Consider the following 20908-nt stretch of genomic DNA (forward strand, 5'->3'; position numbering starts at 1 on the left):
AAAACCTAAAAGACACAGGCCGAAAACCAGAAGAACAATTGTCATTGTTAACTTTCTAACTCTTCACAAGCATTTCATTTAATTCTCTTACGTTGCTGATGTTGAGAGCGTTGACTTTGGACTGCAGCATTACAGGAGTGTCAGAAGGTAGAGAGATCTGTGTCTTGTCTTTATCCCAGGCCTCACGATACAGACGCTGAGGAGAAAGGAAGAAAAATGGCACTTCACCGTGGGGGTTAAAACACCAACGGGAATTCTTGGGTAATTCCAGTGACTAATTTCCAGTTCTACTGCCCACCACAAAGAGAAGAAATGCCACCTCAGAAGTGAAAGGGAGGTGCAAGGTGAGCTTACATCACTGAGCTGCATGGCGTTGGTCTTGGCCAGGACAACGTCAGGGGAGTCAGTGATGCTGGTGAACTTGAGCTGCTCGGGCCGCGTGCGGTACAACCGGTCATTGAGGAGCTCCTGGGCCTTCTTGGCTTTCACCACATCCACAGACCCTTCTGTGAGCCAGCCAATGCCTCTCAACCATTCCAGGTCAGACTTGTACACGTGCTGCAAACAAACCAAGGGTTACTGGCATTGCACAGACAACTCTTTATGCCCAGAAGGGTTCTGGATTCTCCATCCCTGGAGATGTTCAAAACCAGTGTGGATGAAGCTCTGAGTAACCTGTTCTACTGGAAGGTGTCCCTGACCTTGGGGGCTGGAATGAGATGATCTTTAAGGTCCCTTCCAACCCAAACCATTCTGGAATTCTGTGGTTCCAACTCTTTATGCAGAGACTTCCCATAAAGCTTTCCCCAGATTTCTTCTCACATAGTTACACAACAAACAGCCAATGACACTGTGATGTATCAGGTGCTTTCCACACACAGCAAAACCCCCGATTTTCACAGCAACAAAGATACTTTTAAGACACTTGCTATGTGCAAACCAGGGGCATAATCTGCAAGCAGGCTGCGAACAAACATTCTATAACAGCCCAAAGAAACACAGCCTCTTTATGAACCACCCAGAATATTTTTGGCCCCCAGGCAGAAAGCACTGCTGATTTGGAAAGGACAAAATAAACACAGCAGGACAGAGTGTAGGCTTATGAATGTGCATTTGATTGGATATTTAGCCAGTCACTATCAAACAGAGCCACAGACACAAAGCTTTCCCGAAGTTATTCCCACTCACGTCGCTCTGCAGGTCGTAGGCCTGCCGAGCGTGGATGACGTCGTTCTGGTCAGGAAGACACGTCCACTGGTGCAGGTACTGCTTGTAGTTAATGTCACTGACCAGTGTCTGGCACTCCTTGGCTGCCTGCACTGACAGGGCATCCATGGGAATGTGGATCTGGGTCTTGGAATCGTGGTAGCCCTTCTTGTAGAGGCGGTCGTTCTGCAGCGCCATGGCCCGCGCGGCCAGCGCCAGCTTGGGGTCGTCCTTGGCACTGGGGAGCCCGATGTAGTGCCCCTTCTGCTTCTCATGGGCTTGTTTGTATTTGTACTAAGAAACACAAAAAGAAGTATTAGCAGAAGCTGGGGCGAATGTCCCATAATTTCATATCACTGCTGATCACAAAGATACATATTCCTGTTTTCCAGGTAACTGAAAATGCATGAGGAAGAGCGTACATCACTCGCGATATCTCTCGATGCCTTGGCACTTTGGATTGGAATTGCATCTGCTCTCATGTCATAACCCTTCTTCTTGGCCTCTTCCCAGGCTTGTACATAAAGTTTCTACACAAGAGAAGACAGAAAATGGCTTATCAATATTTAACAAGGGGTTTCTACATTCCATAATTTTTTCCTCAAAATTTTCATCAATGTGTAATTCTTTATAGTTAAAGAAATGCTTCCTTAATTCTGAATTTCCCTTAGCTTAGTAAATGTGTAAATGTTCTTACCTTGCTGACGTTGGCTGCGTTGGCCCTGGCTAACAGAATATCTGGTGTGTCAGGCATGACATGGATGGTTTTTTTGTCTGCATCCCAGGCTTCTGTGTACAAACGCTACGAGAGAGGAAAACAGTCCTTTAGAAACATTCCTTTATGTGTGTTGTGATGGAAACACCACGGATTTGAAAGCAGCAGTGATAAAAAATATATCCATGATAGAAAAGTAACCTTGAAGGAGAACTATATATAGATATATAACCAAACTAATACATTTGTCCAAATAAATTATTTTACAGACTGTTGTGGGTAGTTCAAGCAATAAAATACCCTGATTCAGCAAAGGTTCTGACTGAACAGCTCAAGAAGGAAATTTTGTCCTTATTTCTCAGGCTAAGTTGGTGCAGCAGTTGGTTGATTTTGAATTGCTGAGAAACTGCTGTAAGAGGAAAACTGTATTCATTATTCTGCTGTGTCTGTATAAGTTGTTTGATTCTGTTCCTTAAAAAGGAGCAGGAGGAGGTACTTGGTGATTTTATCCTCCAGCTCTGAGATACATTGCAGAAACTTCACTTCCAGAGAACATCAGCTGTTTCCTCATAACTTGTTCATCATTCAGCAGCACTGTTAAAAAATAAGTGATTTAGGTGACTTCTTTCTGTACATTTTTACCAAGTGCTCAGTTCAGACAAAGAGTCCTAAAATAAGAGCTTTCCTGTACAATGGCTGAATTTGGACTTTCATTTTAAGTCCACAGCAAAAGTCTTCAGTCTTACTTTGTATGTTGTATTTCTCGCCTCATGAACAAGTTCTATCAGCTGGTAATGCTGGTGATTTTGACAAGAAAAAAACAAAAAACATCTCACCTTGTTCATTATCTCAGCATTTTGCTTGGCTAAGACCATGGGCAAGGAGTCTGTCACACTGGTAAATTTGATTTTGTCTGCAGGTTGACGGTACTTCCTGTCACTCAGGATTTCTCCAGCTCTCTTGGCTTTCTCCACTTCCAAGGAACCAATAGGAACCCATCCAATACCTCGTAGCCATTGCAGGTCTGATTTATAAACAGCCTGAAAAGATTTGAAAGTCCGTTATATAGGTGCAAATGTGATTCAGAATTAAAATAACTATAAATAAGCACATCTTAGTCAATATGAACAACTGTGTGTGTTTCTGGTAGCAGGATATGGTTTTGAAAACACTTGTTATTTTTGAAGATGAAGCAAAATAACAAAAAGAATGGAGTTATTGGAGCACACCACAAACATCAGAGTTACTCATAAATTACACTTCAGGTTAAGGACTGAGGAATACAATTAATCATAAATTTTGATGAAATAAAATTACACCTCAGGTTAAGAACAAAGGAAATACAATTAAACATAAATTCAATGGTGTAATGAACATTTCACCTCCACTAACAAATCTGATGAAGTAACTAAGGCATATAATGTATATTTGAAAAATTAAGAGTTTAGAAGACCCTGTATCTTTAATTATTATCACAAATGTGAGGATTTGCTCACATCACTCTGCAGGTCATAGGCTTCCCTGGCGTGGATCACATCGTTCTGGTCGGGCAGGCAGATCCACTGGTGCAGGTAGTGCCGGTAGTCAATGTCGCTCACCAACACTTGGCATTTCTTGGCCAACACCACTCCCAGCATGTCCACGGGGCTGCTGAAGTTTGTCTTGGTCTTCTCAAAGTCCTTCTTGTACTCCCTGTCACTCTGGATCTTGGCCACGTGCATCGACCACACCATCTTGGGGTCGTCCTCGATGTTGCGGGCCCCGATGTGGTGGCCCAGCTGCTTCCGATACCCTTCCTTGTACTTGTACTGAAATACAGAACGAAAAATGTATATATATAAAATTTTAACACAAGCCATTTAAATACCAATCTTGATAGAAAAACAAGGAGCATAAGAATCTGTTATCCTCTGTCTCTTAGTGATGTTGCCTCATCCTCAATGCAAAACCTGTCCTAGTCATTGCATATATTTTTTCCTGGCTCCATACTGAGACATTTTGAATGTGAGTATGGCACTTTTACAGAATATATTTTTCCACTGGAAAAAAACAAGCATTTGAACTTCTAGAATTGATTTACTAATATGTCTCTTTTGGGGAGAGATTTTAAAGTATTTCCTATTCTGAATCAGGAATTACCTTGACTAACTCTAGCGTAGACATCTTTTTGATTATCCTACTTAAACATCCATGGACATAAATGGAACTATTACAGGGGACATATAAATAATCCTCACATTATCCTATTTATTTATTACAGTGATATAAACCTCCTGCATAAAATATTGGCTACCCCTTCTTTTCATGCACTGAAGGCATGGGGTAGAATCACTATGAAAATAGACTTCAGTATTAGTTATTCCATGAAGTATGACATTAACAGACAACATTCTGATCCTTTGCCATTCCCAAATCCATCTGGAAATAACAAAACCTGCTTACATCACTGGCAATCTCTCTGGAGGCTTTGGCAGATTGAATGGGAATGGCATCAAAACGCAGATCATAGCCCTTCTTCTTCGATTCCTCCAAGGCCAGTTTGTACATTTTCTGTGAGAAAAAAACCCACATTTTAGTTCCTAAAGCAAATTATGCTTCAGTTAAGCACAACTCTGTAACAGAACAAATGAAGTCCCTAAACAATACTGTTAATCTTCAGGCCATTTCGATATTGTTCTCTAGAAAACAAAAAAATGCAGATTTCAGAGACTTTGTAATTATATTGGAGACCCTTGGAAAATGGAAAGCATGTAGGGAAGGCAAAGAAAGGAACATTTAAAAAGTTAAATTATTTATTTCACAACTTGCTATATAAATGATTTCTCATTTATGGTAGAAAATATCTTTTAAAAGCCCAATTAGATACCCAGGAGAAAAATTCCAGTGAAAGAAGAAATCTGATTTCAGCACTGGAACTGGCAATTTCTGACACTGAACAACTTGACAATAGTATTCTACTATTGATTGAAAGTCTAAGATGACAAGATTGTACTTGCCAGAAACCCTTTAGTTGTCTCACCCCCTCAGTTTCCCTCACCTCACTGTAGTTCACTCGGTTTTGTTTGGCCAGCAGGATTTCTGGGGTGTCAGGCATGACATGAATCGAGGTCTTGTCTTTATCCCAGGCTTCAGTGTATAAACGCTGAGAGGGAAGAGAGGAAGAGGTAAATATGGCATTCCAAGAGAGGGTAATATTTCAAGAATCTGGGAAAACATGGAGCATAGCAGGTAAAAATATAGGAAATATAACATGGATAAATGGGTAGGTAATTAGGCAGAGATAACAGCAACAAAGGGAGAATTTATCTGAGGGAATGTAACAACACTTAGGAAATGGTCACATTGATTGAGGAGAATGAATAAACCACTTCAGCATTGCTTGGGCCCAGTACAGCTCTAGTCCTGTCCCTGGGGTTTAGGCACAGGCTGCTGATGTGTCACCTAATCCAACCAGGACTCACCTTGTTCATGGTGTCCGCGTTCTGCTTGGCCAACACCATCGGCAGGGAGTCTGGGATGCTGGTGAACTTGATGGTGTCCGGGTGCTGACGGTAGATTTTGTCACTCAGGATCTCCCCAGCCCTCTTGGCCTTCTCCACTTCCAAGGAACCAATGGGCACCCAACCAATGCCCCGCAGCCACTGCAGGTCTGATTTGTAAACAGCCTGAAAAGATTTGAAAGCCTGTTATATAGGTGCAAGTGTGATCAAATATTAAAAGGATTATAAATAAGCACATCCCAGACTATGAGAGCAATTGCATGTTTCCCCATAGTAGCAGGATATGTTTTTGAAAATACTTGTTATTTTTGAAGATGAAGTAAAATAATAATTAAATAACAAAAAGAGCAGAGTTATTGAAGCACACCACAAATACCAGAATTACTCACAAATTACACCTCAGGTTAAGGACTGAGGAAAATGGGATAAAACATAATTTTGATGAAATAAAATTACACCTCAGGTTAACAACAAAGGCAATACAATTAAACATAAATGTGATGGTGTAATGAACACTTCACCTCCTCCAACAAATCTGATGAAGCGACTAAGGCATATAATGTATATTTTAAAATTAAGAGTGTAGAAGACCCTGCATCTCTAATTATGTGTTACAAATGTAAGGATTTGCTCACATCACTCTGCAGGTCATAGGCTTCCCTGGCGTGGATCACGTCGTTCTGGTCGGGCAGGCAGATCCACTGGTGCAGGTAGTGCCGGTAGTCGATGTCGCTCACCAGCCCCTGGCACTTCTTGGCCAACACGATCTCCAGCATGTCCACAGGGCTGCTGAAGTTTGTCTTGGTCTTCTCAAAGGCTTTCTTGTACTCCCTGTCACTCTGGATCTTGGCCACGTGCATCGACCACACCATCTTGGGGTCGTCCTCGATGTTGCGGGCCCCGATGTGGTGGCCCAGCTGCTTCCGATACCCTTCCTTGTACTTGTACTGAAACAAAGGATATTCAGAGTCACTTGGTGTACTGGTAAGTTAATAAATAATTCAAACAGTTTAAAATATTCCTTAGTATTTTGTTGCAATAAAAATATTATTCAGCTCTTTCTACTATTGGATTGATCTTCACAGAAAAGGCACTTTTATCAGATATAGTTATCTCACATTTTTTATATACCTATATCACAGGTTCAATTCACTAAACTTGTAACACCACATTCCAATAAGTTTGTTATTCCTCATTCTTTTATTGTTAGGACTAAATTATAAGTATTAACTTATTTTAAAACCTTTGTACAAAACACCTGAATGAAGATGATATGAGTTGGTCTAAATACAATATCTAATGTGATACAATATCAATCATGACAGAAAAAGAAAGAGCATAAAAATCTGTTTTTCTCCCTCTCTTAGTGATGTTGCCTCATCCCAGAAGCAAAACCTGTCCTAGCCATTACATAGTTTTACCCCTGTTTTTGTGTTCAGACATCTTGAACGTGACACTTAAACAGAAGTATTTTTTGAATCAGAAATTATTTTGACAAACCCTAGCACTGTCTCAAATGCCTTTTTGATCTTCCTATTTGAACATCCATGGAGATCGTGGAACTATTGCAGGGGGCATATAAATAATCCTCATATTATTCCATCTATTTATTTCAGTGATATAAACCTCATGCATAAAGATACTGGCTACCCACTCCTTTTATGTACTAATTCCTTTCATGCACTAAGGGCATGTGGTAGAATCTGGGATTTAATTCTATCTATTCTATCATGTAAAGTAGGACATGAACAAAGAAAGGAACAAACACTCTAATTCTTTTTTGATATTCCAAATCCATAAAAATACCCCTGCTTACATCACTGGCAATCTCTCTGGAGGCTTTGGCAGATTGAATGGGAATGGCATCAAAACGCAGATCATAGCCCTTCTTCTTCGATTCCTCCAAGGCCAGTTTGTACATTTTCTGAGAGAAAAACAAAATCACATTTTAGTTTCAAAAACCAAACTGCATTTCAGTTAAGCACATCTGAGTAAGAAAATTATTCAAGTCCTCAAACAATATATTTGATCTTCAGGCAACTTAAATAACTTGAATACAGCTCTATCTTCTCTAGAAAATAACAAAATGCAGATTTCAAAGACCTTATAACGTTATTGTAGACATTTGGGAAATGGAAATAATTCAAGGAAGGGAAAGAAAATATATTTATTTCCACATCTTGCTGTAGAAATGATTTCTTGATTATGGCAGGTAATATCTTTTAAAAAGCTAAATAGGTATTCAGGAGGTCAATTCTATTGAAAGAACAACTCTAATTTCAGCACTGGAACTGGTTATTTGTGAAACTAAGCAACCTGACAATATTTTTATATTAACTGAAAGTCAGAGATGACAAGATTGTACTTGCCAGAAACCCTTTAGTTGTCTCACCCCCTCAGTTTCCCTCACCTCACTGTAGTTCACTCGGTTTTGTTTGGCCAGCAGGATTTCTGGGGTGTCAGGCATGACATGAATCGAGGTCTTGTCTTTATCCCAGGCTTCAGTGTATAAACGCTGAGAGGGAAGAGAGGAAGAGGTAAATATGGCATTCCAAGAGAGGGTAATATCTCAAGAATCAGGGAAAACATGGAGCATAACAGGTAAAAATATAGGAAATATAACATGGATAAATGGGTAGGTAATTAGGCAGAGATAACAGCAACAAAGGGAGAATTTATCTGAGGGAATGTAACAACACTTAGGAAATGGTCACATTGATTGAGGAGAATGAATAAACCACTTCAGCATTGCTTGGGCCCAGTACAGCTCTAGTCCTGTCCCTGGGGTTTAGGCACAGGCTGCTGATGTGTCACCTAATCCAACCAGGACTCACCTTGTTCATGGTGTCCGCGTTCTGCTTGGCCAACACCATCGGCAGGGAGTCTGGGATGCTGGTGAACTTGATGGTGTCCGGGTGCTGACGGTAGATTTTGTCACTCAGGATCTCCCCAGCCTTCTTGGCCTTCTCCACTTCCAAGGAACCAATGGGCACCCAACCAATGCCCCGCAGCCACTGCAGGTCTGATTTGTAAACAGCCTGAAAAGATTTGAAAGCCTGTTATATAGGGGCAAGTGTGATCAAATATTAAAAGAATTATAAATAAGCACATCCCAGACTATGAGAGCAATTGCACGTTTCCCTATAGTAGCAGGATATGGTTTTGAAAACACGTGTTATTTTTGAAGATGAAGTAAAATAATGATTAAATAACAAAAAAGAGCAGAATTATTGGAGCACATCACAAATACCAGAGTTACACACGAATTACACCTCATGTTAAGGATTGAGGAAAATGGGATAAAACATAATTTTGATGAAATAAAATTATGCCTCAGGTTAAGAACAAAGGCAATACAATTAAACATAAATGTGATGGTATAATGAACATTCCACCTTCACCAACAAATCTGATGAAGTGACTCAGGCATATAATGTATATTTGAAAAATTAGTGTAGAAGACCCTGTATCTCTAATTATGTGTTACAAATGTGAGGATTTGCTCACATCACTCTGCAGGTCATAGGCTTCCCTGGCGTGGATCACGTCGTTCTGGTCGGGCAGGCAGATCCACTGGTGCAGGTAGTGCCGGTAGTCGATGTCGCTCACCAGCCCCTGGCACTTCTTGGCCAACACGATCTCCAGCATGTCCACAGGGCTGCTGAAGTTTGTCTTGGTCTTCTCAAAGTCCTTCTTGTACTCCCTGTCACTCTGGATCTTGGCCACGTGCATTGACCACACCATCTTGGGGTCGTCCTCGATGTTGCGGGCCCCGATGTGGTGGCCCAGCTGCTTCCGATACCCTTCCTTGTACTTGTACTGAAATACAGAACAAGATGTTGTATTTCCAGCTCACCTCTGACAACTTCCAGGTTGCAGAGCTGAGATGTCAACATACAAAGGAAGAGAAAAAGTGGATTCTTACATCACTGGCAATTTGCCTGGATGCCTTGGCCGCTTGAATGGGGATGGCATCAACTCTCAAATCGTAGCCTTTCTTCTTTGAATCTTCCATGGCCTGTCTGTATTGTTTCTAGGGAAGGAATTAAACAATGGGATTCATATAAGTTCCACATATTAAATTCTATGCAAAACAAACTGTTTGGAAGCAGATTTAAAAATTATGTTGATTCATTCTAACTCAGCTTTATTTAACTTTAACTCAGAGTTCCATATCAACAGTTGACACCAACTCATGTTAAAGGAAGATTTCGCTAAAAACATTTGTTTATGAATTTTTCTGTTACTACTTTAAATAACATAACATTGACTACAGTTTGAGAGCTAAACTATTCTTCTATTCAAGGGGAGTAAAACCTACTTTTAAAAGCCACCTTTTACTAATGTGAGGGTTTTTTGCCAAAACTAACACTGGGATCACAGCTTTTCAGGATTGAAATCATCTTTCTGGTATTTCCAGTGTTGGAATTAATTTTGTGCCTTCCCAACGATTCAAACACTAGCAGAAATGACTCCTAAAAGTTCAGACTAATTTCCCATGGAATTTATTCTCAGTAGTGCTCACTGGTCTATGTATGCACTACTACAGATATGCAAACCATGATTTTACAGTCACGTTTTCGAGGATAAATATGGGAGTTACTATGGAAAGTGAGGGTGTCAGCTATAAAAGGTTCACCAGAACATTCCTGGTGCAGCCATGCACAGAGCTGTTACATTTGCAGAGCTCACACACTCACCTGGCTGTAGTTTTTCTTGTTCTCTCTTGCCAGTGTGATTTCAGGAGTGTCAGGCATTATGTGGATTTGTGTCTTGTCTTTATCCCAGGCCTCAGTGTACAAACGCTGCAGGAGAAATAATATGTGTTAAAAGGGAAAAAAAAACAGTGACTACTAAGAGATCTCCTAGAACACCAGGAGAATTACAGATCTGTAGCCAAAGTCTAAAAAATCCTTATTTCTTATGCAGCCATGAGATTCTAAATTCACCCCTCTAGATACGTAAATTCCAGGTTAAAAATTAACAACCTAGAAAGGATTCTGTGAGAAAGATGTTTAGAAAAAAGGCACAGAAAGCTAATCAGACACACAGAGACCTAAACTCTAAGAACAAGGCCTGTTTGAAAGAGAAAATGAGCTGATTGACATAAATAGGATTGAGATCAGGGCCTAAGCTCATATTTTAAGTACTATGCTGAATTGTTTAAAATATGGGTACTTCAAAGACTGCCCTAAAACTGGTAATTTATTAACTTCTAGATTACAAGGTAAATTTGGTAAATTATTGGATTTATCAGAGAACTTGCTATATTTAAAATTAGATGGAAGTTAGGTAACACATTATTAGACACACAGCATAGTATTTGGAAAGCTTCCCAATTGATAACTGGGAATTAGCTCAGTAACTTGGAAGATATTATTACATTACCAACTGCTGAAAATACGATACCTGTTGATTACCAAGAATGGAACTTACACTTGTAAAGCCTCGCTGTGCTGGAATCTGCAAATCTTAGTTCTAGTCCTGTCCCTGGGGTTTAGGCACAGGCTGCTGATGTCACCTAATCCAACCAGGACTCACCTTGTTCATGGTGTCCGCGTTCTGCTTGGCCAACACCATCGGCAGGGAGTCTGGGATGCTGGTGAACTTGATGGTGTCCGGGTGCTGACGGTAGATTTTGTCACTCAGGATCTCCCCAGCCTTCTTGGCCTTCTCCACTTCCAAGGAACCAATGGGCACCCAACCAATGCCCCGCAGCCACTGCAGGTCAGACTTGTAGACATTCTGTCACAACATATAAAGACAGCAGTTACACAATTTCCACTTTATAAGAGCTTAGTCAGCATATAAATGTTTTGAGATTGTCTACTGTGAAGGATGCTATGCAGCTTATTCTGCTGTTTGGCTGTATAGAAACCCTCATAATGGTCAACCTTCCTTACACACAAATTCATTCCCTACTCAAACTCTAATTACTTCGCTTGGAACAGGGAAAGAAAAAACACAATGTGGAAAAATACTGTATAAGAGTAGCTTCTGTACTTTATATTCCAAGGAAATTACAATTTTTAGTAATAAAAAGAGCTTATTAGTGAGTACTCACATCACTCTGCAGGTCATAGGCTTCCCTAGCGTGGATCACATCATTCTGGTCGGGCAGGCAGATCCACTGGTGCAGGTAGCGCCGGTAGTCGATGTCGCTCACCAGCCCCTGGCATTTCTTGGCCAACACGATCCCCAGCATGTCCACGGGGCTGCTGAAGTGTGTCTTGGTCTTCTCAAAGGCTTTCTTGTACTCCCTGTCACTCTGGATCTTGGCCACGTGCATCGACCACACCATCTTGGGGTCGTCCTCGATGTTGCGGGCCCCGATGTGGTGGCCCAGCTGCTTCCGATACCCTTCCTTGTACTTGTACTGCAGGAAAAAAAACCTTCAGTGAGTTTTAGTTTCATTTTCCTTTATGCCCCTGGCAGCCCCTGTGGCACTACTGCCAGAAAATAAAGCAGCTGAAACAACAGAGATTTTGGAGTGAGAAAGTCTTGAGCCCTGTTGTGTGCCACGAGGGCTCCCATGCACTCACATCGCTGGCGATGTCCCGGGAAGCTTTGGCAGACTTGATGGGAATGGCATCTGCCCGCAGGTCATAGCCCTTCTTCTTCTCCTCCTCCATCGCCAGCTTGTACAGTTTCTGCAAGACACACCACCAGTGCCCTCCAACAACACTGTGCCCCACACACAGCAGCCCCCCACGGGCACACTGCCCCCACACCACCCACCCACCTCGCTGAAGTTCACTTTGTTCTGCTGGGCCAGCAGGATCCCAGGCGTGTCCGGCATGATGTGGATCTTCGTCTTGTCCTTCTCCCAGGCTGACGTGTACGAGCGCTGGCAAAGGAGGACAACGGCAAATTGGAGCACACACACACACATGGCCACAAACCCAAACAGCACATCAGCTCAAGCAAACAAAGTAAGCTTTGCCCTGACTCAGGAACATCTTCTCTTGCCCCAAACCTCTCTAGTGCTTCACCCTTTTCTTTTCCACACTGCACCCCATTCCTGCTCCAAACACACAAAACACAATTTCATCTCAAACAAGGCAAGAGGGTGCAACATCCCCCTTGCAGATCCTGAACCCTGGAAGGACAGAGCCCCATGTCCTAAGAAAGGAAGATGCTCATTTACTTTAGGATGCAAACACAAAGCAATCTCACTTGGTCCATGATTTGAGAGTTGTGCTTGGCCAGAACCATGGGCATGGAGTCAGGAAGGCTCGTGAATTTGATGGTGCCCGGGTGCTGACGATACTTCTTGTCACTCAGGATCTCACTCGCCCTCTTGTTCTTCTCTGCATCCAGAGATCCAATTGGGGACCAGCCAATGCCCTTCAGCCACTGCAGGTCGGACTTGTACACGTTCTGCAAGGACAGGCAGGGACACAAACCAGCTCAGCACCTTCCTCACTCCATTCACTCTTACTTCCCAAAGTAAGCCCTGCTAATCGGAACACATTCCATGGGTTCAATGCACCAACCAGTCCCACAAGAGACTCCCACTAATCTCAGCTCCCAAAACCTGGCTCCCCACTCCTGCAACAGAACAGGCAGCTCTCAAGCACCCCATGAACCATCCCCCTCCAGAGTCTTTTAGTCTCTCCAGCAAAGACCTGTCCCATTTGGCAAATCACAGCTCATGGAGGCATGAGAGGAGACTTAGGTCCCATCTCCTAAGACTCTTCATTGCATTCACCACTGCACACTGCACTTGCCTTTGCACTCTGCTGGTCCTCCAAAAGCAAATATTTGACTCTGCTGCCCTTGCCCTGACACACAGACCCCTCCTCCAACAATGGAAGAGAGCACAAGAGACATTTCTGGGCCAGGAAAGAAGCACTCACATCACTCTGCAGGTCATACACTGTCTTGGCATGGACGACGTCGTTCTGGTCGGGCAGGCAGATCCACTGGTGCAGGTAGCGCCGGTAGTCGATGTCGCTCACCAGCCCCTGGCACTTCTTGGCCAACACGATCCCCAGCATGTCCACAGGGCTGCTGAAGTTTGTCTTGGACTTCTCAAAGGCTTTCTTGTACTCCCTGTCACTCTGGATCTTGGCCACGTGCATTGACCACACCATCTTGGGGTCGTCCTCGATGTTGCGGGCCCCGATGTGGTGGCCCAGCTGCTTCCGATACCCTTCCTTGTACTTGTACTGCAGGAAAAGGGGCTCAGTGAGTTTCAGGACAGTTGTTCTCCCTTCTGCCATTACCCTGTAGCAGCTCCTGTGAGTGAGTGCTTCACTAGTGGAGCCCAGTAACACCACTACATGAACAGGCACCTAAGTACAGGATATCCCTACTGTGTCCTATACTTCCCTCCCATCCCACACCTATGCTGACCCCCTATAGGCACATGGAGGTCTCCACAGTGCTCAGGAATCCTGTGATTCCAGCCTGGTGTCCGTCCTAATCTGCAGGCCCACAGCCACTCAGCTTGGGAAGGGACAAGGGCCACTTTTTAAGCAAAGACTCTTGAGATCGTATGGGTGAGACCAAGCAAACAAATTTGCTGTAGTACAGAACACTGGGAAAGGAGAGCATGCTGAGTATGAATTCTTCCTTCAACTGCAGGAAGCATCACACTCACAGGCCCTGACCCTCATTGGGGACCTAAATTGCTCTGACATCTGCTGGAGTGCGTTGGGGACACATTCCTAGGAGAGGTGATGGAGTCCTGAGCACAGGAGAGGCACTACTGGACCTTTTGTCACTAACAGGGAAGAACTTATGGAGGAGGTGAAGACTGGAGGTAGCCTGGGCTGGACAATCATGCCCTGCATTTCTCAATCTTGAGGGGCAAGATTGAGAAAGGCAAAACGTAAAGCCAGTACCCTTAAACCTCAGCAAGGCAAATGTTCAGCTGGTTAAGGCACCTGGGGTCTCTTGGAAAATTGCCCTTACAGATGAAGGTATTTAAAAACATTTTTCTTGGGACACGAGAGCTCTCAATTGCAACACGCTGGAATTCAGGCAGGGGAGGGGGGAGGCCACCTTGGCTGAGACTTCTTAGCTAAACTAAAATGCAAAACCAAAACAAAATGCACAAGCAGTGGAGGAAGGGATACACATCTGGGGAGATTATAGAACTAAGGCCTGGGATTCCAGGGAAGGGATTAGGAGACCCAAGGCACAGTTGGAGCCTGCAAGGGTTCCCATGCACTCACATCGCTGGCGATGTCCCGGGAAGCTTTGGCAGACTTGATGGGAATGGCATCTGCCCGCAGGTCGTAGCCCTTCTTCTTCTCCTCCTCCATCGCCAGCTTGTACAGTTTCTGCAAGACACACCACCAGTGCCCTCCAACAACACTGTGCCCCACACACAGCAGCCCCCCACGGGCACACTGCCCCCACACCACCCACCCACCTCGCTGAAGTTCACTTTGTTCTGCTGGGCCAGCAGGATCCCAGGCGTGTCCGGCATGATGTGGATCTTCGTCTTGTCCTTCTCCCAGGCTGACGTGTACGAGCGCTGGCAAAGGAGGACAACGGCAAATTGGAGCACACACACACACATGGCCACAAACCCAAACAGCACATCAGCTCAAGCAAACAAAGTAAGCTTTGCCCTGACTCAAGAACATCTTCTCTTGCCCCAAATCTTTCTAGTGCTTCACCCTTTTCCACACTGCACCCCATTCCTGCTCCAAACACACAAAACACAATTTCATCTCAAACAAGGAACTCAAACCCCTGAGGCAAGAGGGTGCAATATCCCCCCTTGCAGAATCCAGGTGCCAGAAGGGGGCCTGGGAGTGGCAGGTGCTTATTTACTTTAGGATGCAAACACAAAGCAATCTCACTTGGTCCATGATTTGAGAGTTGTGCTTGGCCAGAACCATGGGCATGGAGTCAGGAAGGCTCGTGAATTTGATGGTGCCCGGGTGCTGACGATACTTCTTGTCACTCAGGATCTCACTCGCCCTCTTGTTCTTCTCTGCATCCAGAGATCCAATTGGGGACCAGCCAATGCCCTTCAGCCACTGCAGGTCGGACTTGTACACGTTCTGCAAGGACAGGCAGGGACACAAAGCAGCTCAGCACCTTCCTCACTCCATTCAAACACTCTTACTTCCCAAAGGAAGCTCTGTTGAACAGAACACATTCCCCTGGGCTAAACCACCAAGCACCCACCAGGAAAGGGACTCCTTTAAGCTCAGTTCCTCACAACTTGGCTCCCCACTCTTTCAACAGTTTAAGTAGCTGTCATGCAATCCAGAAGCCCTTACTCTCCACCTTCTTAATATCCCTGACAAAAACCTGTCCCATTTGGCAATCTGCAGCTGGCAGTGGCATGGGAGGAGTCTCATACCTCCCCTCCTAAGTCCCTTTATACCATTCACCACTGCACACATCATTTACATTTTCCCCCTATTAGTCCTCCCAAAGCTAATATTTGACTCTGTTGCCCATCCCCTGCCTTACTGAATTCTAGTCTGTGGCTTCAACTCTGCTTCCAAAATGTTCAAGGCAAGACAGGACTCTCCTGTGACCACAAAATACTATGCCACAAAAATTTCATCCCTGAGTGTTTACGACAAGAACTCGTCACAGTGGTACTGTCAAAACACAATCTCAGTCCCTCACCATAGGCCTAGAGTTATGCTCCCCACCTGGACCCCTCCTCCAACAATGGAAGAGAACACAAGAGACACTTCTGGCTGTCCCACAGTCACCAAAGAAGCACTCACATCACTCTGCAGGTCATACACTGTCTTGGCATGGACGACGTCGTTCTGGTCGGGCAGGCAGGTCCAGCGGTGCAGGGGGTGCCGGTAATCGGCGTCGCTCACCAGCCCCTGGCACTTCTTGGCCAACACGATCCCCAGCATGTCCACAGGGCTGCTGAAGTGTGTCTTGGACTTCTCAAAGGCTTTCTTGTACTCCCTGTCACTCTGGATCTTGGCCACGTGCATCGACCACACCATCTTGGGGTCGTCCTCGATGTTGCGGGCCCCGATGTGGTGGCCCAGCTGCTTCCGATACCCTTCCTTGTACTTGTACTGCAGGAAAAGGGGCTCAGTGAGTTTCAGGACAGTTGTTCTCCCTTCTGCCATTACCCTGTAGCAGCTCCTGTGAGCGAGTGCTTCACTAGTGGAGCCTGAAAACCACCACACTTGTTCACGAGGCAGCCTTGGCCTCATCCTGCACAGCCCTGCCTGCCCTCAGCCCCACAGCAGCTGACACACTCCACTGCACCAGGATCTCCTGCACAGTGCTCGGGAGTCTTATTTTCCCAGCCCTGTGTGTGTGCTCAGCTGCAGCCCCACAGCCACACGGTTTAGGAAGTGACTGTGGGGCAACAGGACATGTATTCCCCCATCTCTTACTGAAATGTCAAGGCTGAGGACAGATGCAACTCATCTCCTTACAGTAAGGGAACACACTTGCAATGTAGAACCTCATATGAGAGACTAAATTCAGCTCCTGGAGAGCTGAGAGATAAAAAGATACTCTGGGGTACAGTGATGATTGACCTATAGTGACCTACCCCCAGCCCAAACAGAGAAGTCAAATGCCCTGGGCTTAAAACAAAACTTGATTTCAGTTTTCTTCTCTCATGTCAGCATGTGCTGTGTATCTGCAGCATCAGGGCTGTGCAGACTGGCAGTACTGAGAGCAGCACAACAGTTCAAACCCCAGGCTGCTGCACAAGGTGATGTTGTCCAAGGAATCCTGTTCTGGGCTATGACCATCACCTAGTTCCCACAATCACACTCTCCACAGCCTACTCACTCCCTCAAATACTGCACACCCAAAACATGCAGGGACAGCTACAGGTGGACAGTTCCCAACCAAAATATTTATGGATCAGCTGGATGGCAATAACTGGTAAGGGCTGCATTGCCTCCATTTGACTCAGCTCTCAAGTCCTGGGCAACATCTGCCAACCCCAGCACCGTCCGACAGCGCGTTCCACGAGGGCTCCCATGCACTCACATCGCTGGCGATGTCCCGGGAAGCTTTGGCAGACTTGATGGGAATGGCATCTGCCCGCAGGTCGTAGCCCTTCTTCTTCTCCTCCTCCATCGCCAGCTTGTACAGTTTCTGCAAGACACACCACCAGTGCCCTCCAACAACACTGTGCCCCACACACAGCAGCCCCCCACGGGCACACTGCCCCCACACCACCCACCCACCTCGCTGAAGTTCACTTTGTTCTGCTGGGCCAGCAGGATCCCAGGCGTGTCCGGCATGATGTGGATCTTCGTCTTGTCCTTCTCCCAGGCTGACGTGTACGAGCGCTGGCAAAGGAGGACAACGGCAAATTGGAGCACACACACACACATGGCCACAAACCCAAACAGCACATCAGCTCAAGCAAACAAAACAAGGGCCCTCTGCTTTGCCCTGACTCAAGAACATCTTCTCTTGCCCTAAACTTTTCTAGTGCTTCACCCTTTTCTTTTCCACACGGCACCCCATTCCTGCTCCAAACACACAAAACACAATTTCATCTCAAACAAGGAACTCAAATCCCTGAGGCAAGAGGGTGCAATATCCCCCCTTGCAGAATCCAGGTGCCAGAAGGGGGCCTGGGAGTGGCAGGTGCTTATTTACTTTAGGATGCAAACACAAAGCAATCTCACTTGGTCCATGATTTGAGAGTTGTGCTTGGCCAGAACCATGGGCATGGAGTCAGGAAGGCTCGTGAATTTGATGGTGCCCGGGTGCTGACGATACTTCTTGTCACTCAGGATCTCGCTCGCCCTCTTGTTCTTCTCTGCATCCAGAGATCCAATTGGGGACCAGCCAATGCCTTTCAGCCACTGCAGGTCGGACTTGTACACGTTCTGCAAGGATAGGCAAGGACACAAAGCAGCTCAACACCCTCCTCACTCCATTTCAGCACTTCTACCCAAGGAAGCTCTGCTGAACAGAACACATTCCCCTGGGCCAACCCACCACCCATTAAGTGGTTATACCCATCTCCTAAGGCTCTTGATTCCATTCACCACTGCACACTGCACTTGCCTTGTCCAACTCTTTGCCCTCCAAAAGCAAATATTTGAGTTTGCTGCCCTTGCCCTGACACACAGACCCCTCCTCCAACAATGGAAGAGAACACAAGAGACACTTCTGGCTGTCCCACAGTCACCAAAGAAGCACTCACATCACTCTGCAGGTCATACACTGTCTTGGCGTGGACGACGTCGTTCTGGTCGGGCAGGCAGATCCACTGGTGCAGGTAGTGCCGGTAATCGGCATCACTGACCAAACCCTGGCACTTCTTGGCCAACACAATCCCCAGCATGTCCACAGGGGTGCTGAAGTTTGTCTTGGACTTCTCAAAGGCTTTCTTGTACTCCCTGTCACTCTGGATCTTGGCCACGTGCATTGACCACACCATCTTGGGGTCGTCCTCGATGTTGCGGGCCCCGATGTGGTGGCCCAGCTGCTTCCGATACCCTTCCTTGTACTTGTACTGCAGGAAGAAGTATTCAGTGAATTTTAGGTTAGATTTCGTTAGGTCCTCAGCAGTCTCTGTGGCACCACCTTCAGCCAACTTAGCAGCTGAAACCACAGAGACTTTCCAGAAAGTATTCAGCTACTGGAATGGAGTGTACATCTACAAAAGGATCATTTCTCTGATCTAACTCACATTATCAAAGATATTCCCTGTCCTACATATTAAGAGTCACTGGTCAGTAGCTAAGAATAAAAACATCTCCAAATCATGGAAGAGATAACGAGATCAAAGTTCAATAAATACCCCTTACATAAAGAATCATTTACTCTTCTTCAAGCAAAATAGCCAAATCAACTCCTATTCAAACTCTTGGGGCACAAAAGCCAGAACGACAGAGACTGACTTGGAAGATTAAATAGAGGCAGCAAACACGTACAGGAGTGCAATTTTGCATTAATAACTAATAGTAACAAAAAATTATATATCTTTACGTGGCCGTAATTTTTAAACAGAGACTTGCTTTGGGTTTTTTAACTGATGCCTAGCTCAGCTGTGTAGCTGCAGCATCAGGGCTGTGCAGACTGGCAGTGCTGAGAGCAGCACAACACTGCAAAACCCCAGACTGTTGCACGAGAAGTCAGTGCCACAAGACCAGGAGGAGCAGTGCTTTGGGCTTTGGCCATCACCCAGCCCCCATAGTTACTCTTGCCCATCATCTGGGCCTTCCCACACAACACAGCACACCCAAAACATGGAGGGACAGCTACAGGTGGACAGTTCAGAATAAACAGTTTATGGACCAGTTGGATGGCAATGACTGGTAAGGGCTGCATTGCCTCCATTTGGCCCAGCCTTCAAACCCTGGGCAACATCTGCCAACCCCAGCACCGTCTGACAGTGTGTGCCACGAGGGCTCCCATGCACTCACATCGCTGGCGATGTCCCGGGAAGCTTTGGCAGACTTGATGGGAATGGCATCTGCCCGCAGGTCGTAGCCCTTCTTCTTCTCCTCCTCCATCGCCAGTTTGTACAGTTTCTGCAAGACACACCACCAGTGCCCTCCAACAACACTGTGCCCCACACACAGCAGCCCCCACGGGCACACTGCCCCCACACCACCCACCCACCTCGCTGAAGTTCACTTTGTTCTGCTGGGCCAGCAGGATCCCAGGTGTGTCCGGCATGATGTGGATCTTCGTCTTGTCCTTCTCCCAGGCTGACGTGTACGAGCGCTGGCAAAGGAGGACAACGGTAAATTGGAGCACACACACACACATGGCCACAAACCCAAACAGCACATCAGCTCAAGCAAACAAAGTAAGCTTTGCCCTGACTCAAGAACATCTTCTCTTGCCCCAAATCTTTCTAGTGCTTCACCCTTTTCCACACTGCACCCCATTCCTGCTCCAAACACACAAAACACAATTTCATCTCAAACAAGGAACTCAAACTCCTGAGCCAAGAGGATGCCTCCCTGTGCTGGAGGAAGGCACTCTTTCCCTTCAGAATGCAAACACAAAGTAATCTCACTTGGTCCATGATTTGAGAGTTGTGCTTGGCCAGAACCATGGGCATGGAGTCAGGAAGGCTCGTGAATTTGATGGTGCCCGGGTGCTGACGATACTTCTTGTCACTCAGGATCTCACTCGCCCTCTTGTTCTTCTCTACGTCCAGAGATCCAATTGGGGACCAGCCAATGCCCTTCAGCCACTGCAGGTCGGACTTGTACACGTTCTGCAAGGACAGGCAGGGACACAAACCAGCTCAGCACCTTCCTCACTCCATTCTAGCACTTCTCCTACCCAAGGAAGCTCTGCTGAACAGAATACATTCCCCTGGGCCAACCCACCAACCAGCCACCAGGAAAGGGACTCTTGTTAAACTCAGCTTCCCACTCCTGCAACAGAACAGGCAGCTCTCAAGCAATCCACATACATTCCCTCTCCATCTTCTCAGTATCCCTGGAAAAGACCTGTCCCATTTGGCAAATCGCAGCTGGTGAAAGCATGGGAGGAGCCTTTAATTCCATCTCCTAAGACCCTTTATTCCATTCACCACTGC

The 20908-nt window shown here is 45.6% G+C and overlaps 1 protein-coding gene across 50 annotated transcripts in view; it reads right to left on the reverse strand.

Annotated features, from left to right (window-relative positions):
- The window catches only part of NEB (nebulin), a 101075-nt gene that overhangs the window by 54430 nt on the left and 25737 nt on the right, over positions 1–20908 (reverse strand). For 32 of the 50 annotated variants that reach the window (XM_051810144.1, XM_051810148.1, XM_051810147.1 and 29 more), the window contains exons 36-69: positions 20378–20581; positions 19975–20079; positions 19776–19883; positions 18551–18862; positions 18027–18230; positions 17577–17681; positions 17377–17484; positions 16128–16439; positions 15240–15443; positions 14804–14908; positions 14604–14711; positions 13281–13592; positions 12598–12801; positions 12164–12268; positions 11964–12071; positions 11486–11797; positions 10963–11166; positions 10122–10226; positions 9347–9454; positions 8929–9240; positions 8256–8459; positions 7832–7936; positions 7238–7345; positions 6057–6368; positions 5383–5586; positions 4959–5063; positions 4364–4471; positions 3418–3729; positions 2758–2961; positions 1904–2008; positions 1629–1736; positions 1189–1500; positions 355–558; positions 92–196 (exon numbers count right to left, since the gene is read on the reverse strand). In XM_051810144.1, coding sequence (XP_051666104.1) covers positions 92–196; positions 355–558; positions 1189–1500; positions 1629–1736; positions 1904–2008; positions 2758–2961; positions 3418–3729; positions 4364–4471; positions 4959–5063; positions 5383–5586; positions 6057–6368; positions 7238–7345; positions 7832–7936; positions 8256–8459; positions 8929–9240; positions 9347–9454; positions 10122–10226; positions 10963–11166; positions 11486–11797; positions 11964–12071; positions 12164–12268; positions 12598–12801; positions 13281–13592; positions 14604–14711; positions 14804–14908; positions 15240–15443; positions 16128–16439; positions 17377–17484; positions 17577–17681; positions 18027–18230; positions 18551–18862; positions 19776–19883; positions 19975–20079; positions 20378–20581 — 6141 coding nt within the window. The remainder of the gene's footprint in view (positions 1–91; positions 197–354; positions 559–1188; positions 1501–1628; positions 1737–1903; positions 2009–2757; positions 2962–3417; positions 3730–4363; positions 4472–4958; positions 5064–5382; positions 5587–6056; positions 6369–7237; positions 7346–7831; positions 7937–8255; positions 8460–8928; positions 9241–9346; positions 9455–10121; positions 10227–10962; positions 11167–11485; positions 11798–11963; positions 12072–12163; positions 12269–12597; positions 12802–13280; positions 13593–14603; positions 14712–14803; positions 14909–15239; positions 15444–16127; positions 16440–17376; positions 17485–17576; positions 17682–18026; positions 18231–18550; positions 18863–19775; positions 19884–19974; positions 20080–20377; positions 20582–20908) is intronic. The other 18 variants (XM_051810103.1, XM_051810124.1, XM_051810128.1 and 15 more) reach the window with 18 other exon arrangements.

This window comes from Manacus candei, unplaced genomic scaffold (assembly GCF_025592945.1).
Source record: "Manacus candei isolate 608988 ecotype Guabito, Panama unplaced genomic scaffold, ASM2559294v1 h1tg000077l, whole genome shotgun sequence".
NCBI lineage: Eukaryota > Metazoa > Chordata > Aves > Passeriformes > Pipridae > Manacus > Manacus candei.